This window comes from Anas acuta, chromosome 6 (genome assembly GCF_963932015.1).
Source record: "Anas acuta chromosome 6, bAnaAcu1.1, whole genome shotgun sequence".
Taxonomy (NCBI): Eukaryota; Metazoa; Chordata; class Aves; order Anseriformes; family Anatidae; genus Anas; species Anas acuta.
Genome location: NC_088984.1, coordinates 16,874,248 through 16,884,794, shown reverse-complemented (window position 1 = coordinate 16,884,794; position 10,547 = coordinate 16,874,248). Strand labels below are relative to the sequence as shown.

The following is a 10,547-nucleotide window of genomic DNA, read 5'->3' as shown; positions in this document are numbered from 1 at the left end:
AGAGATCCCAGCAAGAGTCAGAGCCAAACCAACACACACAGAAAGACATTCCCCACTGTAAACAGACAAGATGCAGAGGAGTGGATGCATCCACATGACTTTTTTTTTTGTCTTATATCTCAAATCTGTTTCTAGTATTTCAGGAGACCTTGTCTAATCTGAGTTTGAATATGCAGCAGGACAGAGCTGCAGGCAGCCCTGTAGAAGTTGGCACAGTCAAATTTGGGTAAAAAAGGAGGCTGGTATTAGGATGAAGTGTTGTAATTCCTTTTTATTAATTCTGGAAGTAACCTACCATGTTTCTGTGTAGACTGAAAAACAACAGTCTCTAAAACAGTAACACCAGGCCTATTTATTTATTTATTTATTTATTATGAAACTTTAAGAGAACCAAATGTAAGGACTCCTAGCAAAAATAGACCATTTAAACACAACTAAAAACTCAAAACCTTGGAACTTGTGCTAAAGATTCATTCAGATTGTTAAAGAAACACAAGACACATACAAATTCAGAGTGTGCGGTTTCATCTTAAGCTTACTGTGCGAAAGGATGATTTCATAACATGCTAAAAAGGTAAGCCACTTCCACTGAAACAGGAAATCCAAAACTACAACAAAGAAATGCCGTTTCTCTTTGTGTTCCCTTTTTGCTAAAAGTTAATTATTCTTTAATGTTTAAAAGTAACTCTTCTCAACAGCCAGATAAAAAAGCAAGCCGGCAAATAGAGTAAGCATCCATGAAGATAAAGACCATCAGGTGGAGTTAATGCAAACAAAAACATCAACAACAACAAACAACAACAACAAAACACCACCACCACCAAAACCAAAAGGTATTGCTTAAAAACCTTGTCATGATCTCTCTTAATCCAAATCGGTTGCTGGATGCTTGTCACCTTACCCTTCAATTTTACTCATTATTTTTCCATGGCCACATAGGATTAACTCAGCTAAACCAGACTTATGTATGTGTCAAAAAAGAATCACTTGGCTTTTGGCTACACTTATGGTAAAAGTTGCAATTGTCTGCTTTTCTATTCCATTATTTAAATGTTTCCAGGGCTGGTATTTTGAAGACTTAGCAGGCACTCTACAAAGATTAGAGACATGTTTTAATATTAAACTTAGCAGCAGAACCTAGGTAGGAATGAAGACTTTTTCTGCTCCTGCAAATCTCTTAAGCCCTGATCTGTTTTGTTTTGTTTTCTGTGAAGGCCTGGGTATTGCAAGCACTGATGTTGCAAGGTGCAAAATGTAATAAACAACTTTTGTTCCCTGTTCAGATGTTCCAGTTTCAAAGTCATTGCTGGGGGGAGCAGAGAGGGGAAGAACATATCTCCAAAGACTTCCCAGTCTGGGGAGATGCTGGAGGTAGCAAATCCTTTTCCAGCATTCCCTTTGTGCTCACTGCCATGGGATGTGCTCAACCTAGCCAGAAAAACCAGATTGCCAAAGTGTTGGCTGTAAAAGAGGGAGGATGGCTGCTCAGGCAAAGTATCTATTTAATGTGGTGAGCAGAAGAGATGGGGTGGAGATTTATGGGTAGATAGCTGTTGACACTTTCTGCAGGTAATGCTATTGTTATAAACATATGGACATAAAAGCAAAGAAAATATCCGTTGATGAGCAAGAAACCCCCTGCTAGAAGTACAAGGCTCAAGTATAAGTCACAATGTTGGTATCTCCAAAGGGTTTTTGATTGGGAAGGTAAAGTCATCATCTTGAGAGTAATAGGAAAGGCTGCTGTGCATTAATGTCAGCTCTGTGGTAGAGTCCCTTCTGTACCCGAAGTTCTCTATTTGGCATGTTTTCTCTTCAGGCATGCTTGAAGTTTGCTCTGCTGTTAGTGCTGCTTTGCAATGAGCTGTAGCTCATGGGGACATGATAACATTTGTGATTTTCAATGTTCACCTACTATGCTGTGAGTATGCTGCTGTGCAGCTCACATTAAATGCAGAAGCCTCACTGACAAAGCCAGGATAAATCCTTTAAAAATTAGGTTTTGACATTGTCATAATTTTGATAAGTTATGGCACAAAAATAGTTTTTCAGTTAGCAGAAAACTGTACAAGATTTTCATAGGTTATCATATGACACAAATGCACAGATTTTAATATTATTAAAAATAATTCTCTCCTAAATCTCTTTCTGTTCTCTCTTAAATACAGCTTTTTTTTTTTTGCTTTTTTTTTTTTTTTTGGTTTTGGCTTTGGTTAGTTGTATTTTGTTGTTGTTGTTGTTGTTTTGCTTTGTTTGTTTTTGTTTGTTTGTTTGCAGAGTGAACATTACATGTACAACCATCTAACTTAAAGAAATACTTTCTCATCCTCCTTTTTAAAATCTGATGTAATTAAAACACAAGTGAGAAGAGAGGGGCAATAGTATTCCACAGGCAAGAGGCACATTTATTAGGTCAGAGGCCCAGGAAGTTCAGTAGAGGAAAAGTTGTTTGAGATACTGCCTTTGAAAGCTGGCTTCATTAGGAAGAAATGTGTAGGAGCTTTTTACCTTTTTGGGGACAGGGAAAGATGCTGTACCACGGAAGGAGAGGAATGAGAGGACTTTCCAAGTCCTGTTCTCCAGTTGCCCGTAGCAGCGTTACCCAGAACTAATACCATAAATGGATAAGCAGTTGTATAAATGTTGATGTGCACCAACTCTTTATGCAAACAGAAGCTGTTGACTCTACTCAGGTCAGAAGCAGGCAGGCTGGAAGCTACTGGTGGCAACTGGTAGTCTGGTAATGGATGCGAGGGCTGGTTTTTCTGGGTAGGTTGTTTAGGTTTCTGGTTGAGCTCCTGGGATTCAACCCCTAGTCTTTGGGAGCATCTGGCTGCAAGGAATATTTGGCCTTGCTATTTGACTGCCACATATGCAGCTCCACCCAAAAAGTACTTTCCAGCATGCAAATCCTTCTAATTCCTCTAGCCCTGATCAGTGTGTCCTACAGAGATCAGTGCTGTCACTGTGGACTTTGCCTTGTGCAGGCTGCCGGGTAGACTGCCAGTCCTTTGCTGTAGTGGGGGACAGCATGGCATCAGAGCGCACAAAAGTTGGTTAGCCAGAGATGCTGCCCAAGCCCACTGAAGGGTTAACAGCCACAAATTTGCTGATTAGCTTTTAGATGATCATTTCCACAGACTTCAGAACATTGTGCTGTGATAAGGTTTTTTATCTTATTAGAAGACACTCAAAAAAGAAAAAAAAAAGTGTTTTTTCATTATTATTTTTTTTAATATTCTTGACATAAAAAATAGCAACACTACTGCATACATCTCAATGGACACTGTGGTTTTCAATAGCTTCCTATTTTTGAAACCTCTGTCATCAAAACAGTCTTTCTGGATTGTGCTGGATAAGTAAAGCAGTAGTAGAGATCTGAATCTATACATTCTTATCTGTCTTCTGCTTGGCAGGGAGCAGAGGGAAAGGATGTGTTTTGGTAGGCTTACAAAAGATGTATATTGTGTATCTCCTTTTATATTAATGTATGAGAGTGTAAGTGTAGGGCACACACATGCACATGCAACTGAAACAGCAATAAGCTCAACAGCAATCTTTACTATCCTTTGGCATTCTTTAATTTCTGAGTCAGAATCAGGGCCTGATCCTGTGTTATCTAGCATGGTATAATATATGCAGATAAATGAAAAAGGACATCAAATTGGAAGCACACAATGAAGAATAGATGCTATATAAATTTACATGTCTTAAGAGAACCTCCCTTGTATTAACATAAGTATCTGCTGATACATGTTCAGTAAATAACATACTGTTAATTTCAAAATTGCTGGTGTATGTTCAGTAAATATGTACTGCATGCTGTTAGTTTCAAAGTTGAACTCTTTACACCAAAACCAGGACAGTCAGTTATTACATTAGAAATAGCACTCATTTGGAAAGATTCATGGGGATGCAGGGTTCACACCTGGTGCTTCTCATTATGATGTTTTATTTAAAAAATATATGCGGTACCCCACCGCATATTTAATTTTAGTTTGAATAGCTCGCTTTTGTATCAGACCCTCCAGTTGGGAATTTCTGCCTCCCACTCTCTGCATTGAGACGTGAGTGCTTTGCTCTTCCAGAAAACAAACACTTTCTGGTAGAGGAGCTTCAGTTTTGCTGCGGCTATGGACCCCTCACTGCCTGAAACCAATTTCTGATCTTAAGAATAGCTCCTGCCTTCGCAGCCAGGTCTGGCTCTGCGGTTTCCAGCAGCACAGAACAGTTGCTTACTTACAGATGCCTGGTTTTGTTCACTTTCTTTCCGTTCAATTCCCAGTCCGGCACACCCTCCACTCCTGCCTTCCCCGGGTGGCCAGATTCCTATGCGATGGGCACATCTGAAACACATAAAACAGACTGCATGTTGCCCTTCCCAGTTTCGTGAAGATCTGTTTCTCTCCCTGAATGTCTTCTCCTCTAAGCCAAATCAAAATAGATTTTTCTAGCCAAAATGTTTTTTCCTTGCAACTTTGCAAGTGCTTTCTTGCACAGCTGGGGTTACAGCCTTTCCAGGTCAGCGCTGAATCACAGAACACAGAGCTATAAACAGACACGATTTTATTTCACATACTTTGTCAGCTCTCCTTCTTTCTCTTTTCCTCCTTCAGGCCAACTGGTTGTTCGTCTCTTTGTGCTTTTATTTTTGGTTTCTGTAACTTCCTGTATTCAGCATCATAATTTTCTCAGCAATAACTATTTCAACTGCTCCTTTTCTCTCCTCCCTCTTTCCCTTCCCTGGCAGGAGCAGACCAGCTCACTGCAATTTTAGCTTCTAGCTACTTGACAACGCCAACTCTTAGAAAGTATCGCGGCTGCCTGCCACTGTTCTGCTCCCTCCTCAGTGTCACAGCCAGCACAGGACTGGGATGGCCAGGAGGGGAGGACTCAGTGGCCTTGCTGGGGGTGTCCCTACAGGAGGGAGACGTGTCCCCTGGGCATGGCCACACCACAGAGCAACCCACGGGGGACATTGGGGCCCTCGGCTGCTGGACAGGAGGGCAGGGACCCCTGGCTGCAGCCTGTGGGGACAGGCTGAGGGGACAGGCTGTGGGACATAGGGGCCTCACACCAGGCCCTGGCGCTGGGAGGGAGCGAGGGCCGCAGGGTGGCCTATAAAAGTGTGTTTGTATCCACCTTCGGTTATTTCACTTTAGCATCTGCTATTACTTGTTACTTCTGTTTTCTGTTGCCTTTTCTTCACGTTTACCACATACTCTTTCACCTTTAACCTTTGTAAAGCTTTGGGTTTAGCTTTAATTGCTATGTGTTAATTAGGTCTGGTTCTTCACTTTTTCTTCACTCTTTTGTCCGTTTAGAATTCCCACTTAGTTTCCTTTCTACTTTAATTACTTTATCGTTAGCTTGTTTAGAGCACTATGAGGTAACTAGGTCCTCTTTTCGATTTTTTTTTTCTTGCTTTTTCCTCGATTTTGCCCGTTTTTTCCCTCGCTTCTTTTTCCTTTCACTTTTCCTCTTTTTCCCCTCCTCGTTCTCCTTCACTTTCCGCCTCCTGCCCTCGCTCTCTCCCCCGCTCCCCCTCTCCGCAGCCCCCTTCCCTTTGTCTCCATGCCCCTCGCTAACTCCGCTCCGCCCGGCACAGCCGCCCCTGGCCCTGCCCGGCCCGGCCCCGCGGCCCCGACCCCGCGGCCGCCGCCCGGCCCCGCCTCTCCCCTCGCCTCAAACCCGGAGCCTCTCTTCTCCTGGCAACAAGTGACGCGGCGCGGGGGCGGACCAATCAGGCCGGCCGCTCGGCGCTCGGGCCAGCCGGCGGCAGGCGCGACGCTCGGGCACGGCGAGCCCCTCAGCGCGGCCGCTCCGCGGGAGCATGAGGCGGCCGGCGGGACCCGGGCTGGCCGCCTGCGGCCTCGCCTGGCTCCTCGTCTGCTGCGCCGCCCGGCGGGACCCCGCAGGTAAGCCGGGAGCCCACCTGAGGGGCTGAAGGGGCTGAAGGGGCAGGGAGCCGGCGCTGCGCGGCCGCGGGGCGCTGCGGGAGGCCCTGCGGTGCGCGGCGGGCCGGCTGCGGGGCGGGAGGGGGCTGAGGGGAGAAGCCGGGCTGAGGGGAGAAGCCGGGCTGCCCCGCTCCGCACCGGGCCTTCCTCCGTCCGCGCGGGGCGTGAGGAGGCTGCCCGGCCTCCCGCTGAGGTGTGTGAGGGGGCTGACCGGCTTTGGGGCTCGCCCGGTGTGGGGTGCGGAGGGGCAAGGCTCGTGTTTCACGAAGCGGCTCGGGGGGTTGCACCTCAGGGAAAGTCTCGGGGCTGGTGGCGAGCAGAGCCAGCCCTGAGCCTTGCCCGGCCACCTCACTCCTTCCTGCGACCCCTGCGGTGACAGGCGGGGGGTGCAGCTGGACGCGTCCCGTGAGGCGACCCGCCACGAGTTTGCAGCTAAAGGTGCCCTGTGAAGCTTCGTGGTAAGAGTTTGTAGCTGAAAGTGCCCCGTGAAGCTACCTGGGAAGAGTTTGTAGCTGAAGGTGTCCTGCGAAGCTTCGTGGTGAGGGCGCTGAGTGGGAGGCACCGAGCACTGCTCTTCAAAAAGCGCCTCACAAGAGAGGTCCGATATGACAACTGGATTTTTTGGGGGGAAATTCTAAAAAGCAGTGGTTTTGCTCTTGATTTAAGAGCGAAGGTTATGCAGGAAGAAGTGAAAGAAGAATGAGGAAAGGTTGATCTGGGGAAAGGCGTAGAGCAAGTTGCAAGAAACTGAAAAGGAGATGAAAGTCTGGAGGGGAGAATAAGAAGCAAAAGGAAGATAAAGTGTTGCAAAATCACAGGGTAAAAAGGTACCACAAAAGCAGGATTGGCTGGTTAAAATATCTTACTTAGTTAATAAAGAGGATGAAAGAGAGGGTTGGTTAAAACGTGCACTTAGAAAAAGCCACCTCGGTGGTGGCTGACTTAGAGATTCTTTACAGTTTGACCAGCTCAGTACCATTTAGACTATTTGGCACTTATGCAGTGGAAAATACACTAGTATACTGGGAAATAGTGGTAAAATTCACTGAATAACATCACTGAATATTTTCCTTGCTGTTCAGCCAAACCTATTATTAAGTCATATTAAAAAAACGCAGTAGGAATGTGATTGACAGTGCATTACTATTAAATACAAAACGCTACTCAGCAGATTCCTTATTTAAGCAGCAGAGTAATAGCCTTGTGGGTCCGGGACAGCAGAGGTCCTTTTCAGCCTGGTTAGTGAACATTTTATACTGGGGGGCCATCTTCACTGTGGCATAGAAATAGTTTTAGACATTTTTTTTTTCCTGGCTAGCTTAAACCTACTGCCACTTGTCATAGTGGTGTTATACTGTCAGAGGCATCAGCTTGTATCAGTGAGGTGATCCATATCTCTGGTGATCCATATCTCTTTAAAATTAAATGTTATGCTTTGCCGGCTCTTTTTTTTTTTTTTTTTTTTTTTAAGGGACAAGCTAAGTCACAGCTGAAAGTGGAACTAGCATTTCTGTATCATTTTGAAAATGATACTCCTAATGCTTTGTCTGGAATCTTAGGGGCCCTGCATTTTGTTCTTGTGTAGTTTTGCAGTGAGTTGAATATTCATTCGAAAAGTCTCTCCCTCAAAAAGCAATGCCAGTTTTTTTAGTAATGATGCAGCTGCACCCATGAGCTGGTTCAAGCGTGAGCCCATCCTGCTATCAGTCATACACGGTACACAGATTAGAAAAGAAAGTGCTTACTAACTGAGGATTATTATTAATTATATTTTATGTTGCCTGTGGTGTGTTACTGCATTTGCATCAAAGACAAAATTCTTAACTCACTAAGCTTGCAAATTAATTAGAGATTGATCCAATCAGCATGTGTTATAATTAAAAGATGATTTTTGTTTGATAGAGTTGGACTTGGAAAACAGCCTCATTTTATCCCCTCATTTTATAATAACTTTGGAAGAGACTTTTTTGTTGTTACTGAAGTAAAGAATACTTGCTAAAGTGCAGGAATATGTACTTACTGGTAAGCTGCAGTAAGAGACCGAGTATAATGTAAAAAGAGCTGTCACTCTAGTTTTCTGGTAGTGTGCCTCAGAATGTGATTAAACTTTTTAAAAGAACTTCCTCTGAAAGTGATACTGATTCATACTCTTACATGGATATTGATTTGTTCCTACCCAGGCAACAATGCCTTTACCATTCGCCATGACGGACTGAACAAGTGCTTACAAGTTAAAAAGTCATGGATACTGATGGATGACTGCAAAGAGACAAGTGAAGCTTTATGGAAATGGGTATCCCAGAATCGCCTTTTTCATCTGGGATCCAGGCAGTGCTTGGGACTTGATATAGTCACCAAATTACCATCTCGCCTGAAAATGGTTGATTGTAACTCAGAACTAATGCTGTGGTGGCGATGTGCTGATGCTTCTATCATTGGTGCATCGCAGTACAAGGTGACTTTGGTGAATAACTTTGTAACTGCAAGCATAAATGCATCAGACCAGTGGAGAAGCAACAATTCCTCTGATGATATATGTCGGTATCCTTACCATGGTAAGTTTGTACTGGGGTTTGGACGGAGAATAGTTGTTTTTTCACTTCTACATTTATGACAATAAATTCAGAAAATTAATTATATGAAAAGACTGATCACATAGAATGTTTTGCTGTAGAGAGATCCTGATATTCAAGATTGAATCTTAACTATTTTAAGAAAAAATACATATATCTACACAGCTGGATAAGTTGTGTTACCAAGTAGCTTTCCCAGCATGTTTAAACCCACCCCCGTATTTTTGTGACAACCTATTATGAAATATCAACCACATTGTATCAGAACTGAAACTGTCCTCTTCACAGAGAGGTGAAATTTTCTGTTACCTTAAAAGTAGGATTGGTACAGCTGGTAGGCTGTACAATCAAATTCGGCATGTGCTGTCGGTTCTCAGCCTGTTGGACTCTTTGGAACCCTGTTTGTTTTACTCTGGTAGTCTATTCACTTGCCATGGAAGCCAGACTCATCTAAAATTTAATGCGTGCAGAAAGAAGTGGTAGAAACTTGCTTTACTCTATTTGAGAGGAGAATTTTGATTATATTTGATATTTTTTTTTTCAAAGTGGCCAGTCTGAAGAGCCCAGTAGGCTCCAGTTTGCAATAAGTTTTCCCTCTTCTGTGTCTGATTAATATAACCTTGTCCTGTAGTGTTCTGCATGAACTGTCTGGATTTCAACAGGACAATGTATTTGTCCCTGACTCACCAGGAAGGGGGGAGCACATTTCCAATGTGTTATGCATCACGCAGAAGAAAAAGTACAGAAAAATATTTTCTTCTCATTTCTTTCGGTTCTGGCATTGCTGCGTATTATCTATAACAACAAGATACTGTGTTTTAAGTCCACAAGTGTGATTTGGGTGCTTTGAAATTAACTATGTCTGTACAAGCAATAACAATATATTTGGTGTCCTTTTGCTTGCCCAGGCAACTTGTATCTAATCCTTTATTAATTTTTCCCCCATACAGAGATTTATACCAAAGATGGGAACTCCTATGGGAAACCCTGTGAATTCCCCTTTCTGTATAATGACACCTGGCATCATGACTGCATTCAGGATGAAACACACACGGGTGGGAAATGGTGCGCCACATCTGAAGATTATACTCATGATGGAAAATGGGGAATCTGCTTACAACCAGGTGTGTTGGGTTTTTAAATAGTCCTCCAAGCATTCTGTCACTTCACGTATGTACGTACAGCTCCACCTTGGCATAACACCTTGCTGGTAAGCTGGGTAAAAACAGGTCACGTTTCTGTTGCAGCGTTGACAGCACACACTTACTCTGCAGTATGTGATTTCAATGTAAAAATACATAAAGTTTCAGTATTGCAGTTTTTGTTCTGAAACGTTCCTGATGTTTCGTTATAGCCATAGTTAAAAGTACCTTCTGCTTCCTTTAAACAGAGGATGGCTGTCAGGATATCTGGGAACATGATCCGGGGGCTAAAAGTTGCTACCAGTTTAATACACAGTCTGCTCTTTCTTGGAAGGAAGCTTATATTTCATGTCAAAAGCAAGGGGGAGATTTACTTAGCATCCAAGATGCGTCTGAATTAAGTTATGTACAAGGTAGGTGTATTTATTCACGTATGAACATTAAGAAGTGTTGTTAAGTAACATCAGTGAAGACAACATTTTAGTTTCTGTCTTTAAATCCTGGATTAAAACTTGATCATGATTAAATGCCTTGGTGCTCTTCTTAGTTTAACAAAAACTATGTTGCTGATCTCACTTTAGAAGAATGGGTTTCTTTTGTTTGTTTGCTTTTAAGTTTATCTGCGTGACTTTGTTGCAGTTACTAGCTCTTGTTCTTATATATAAGTAATGTCCCCAAAATCTCAAATATGGGCCAGAGTGGAAGTTCATTGGGTTGTATGCGCATTTATTACACTTGCGTTTTAGCAGCATGTTAGCATCTTGTGAAATTGTTCTTGCTGATATTCAGACTTGGCCTGGAGGAACTATCAGTGTGCTTTTGAGAATATAAAATCAGATGTCAAACACCTGGAGGCACTGAGAGGAGAGGCAAGT

At 43.2% G+C, this 10,547-nt stretch overlaps 1 protein-coding gene across 1 annotated transcript in view; it reads left to right on the top strand.

Moving 5' to 3' along the window:
* The first annotated feature begins 5,727 nt into the window (after window positions 1-5,727).
* LY75 (lymphocyte antigen 75) overlaps window positions 5,728-10,547 on the top strand; it is a 47,128-nt gene continuing 42,308 nt past the window's right edge. Inside the window, exons 1-4 of the mRNA XM_068687657.1 lie at window positions 5,728-5,918; window positions 8,138-8,512; window positions 9,481-9,654; window positions 9,921-10,085. Coding sequence (XP_068543758.1) covers window positions 5,834-5,918; window positions 8,138-8,512; window positions 9,481-9,654; window positions 9,921-10,085 — 799 coding nt within the window. The 5' untranslated portion in view covers window positions 5,728-5,833. The remainder of the gene's footprint in view (window positions 5,919-8,137; window positions 8,513-9,480; window positions 9,655-9,920; window positions 10,086-10,547) is intronic.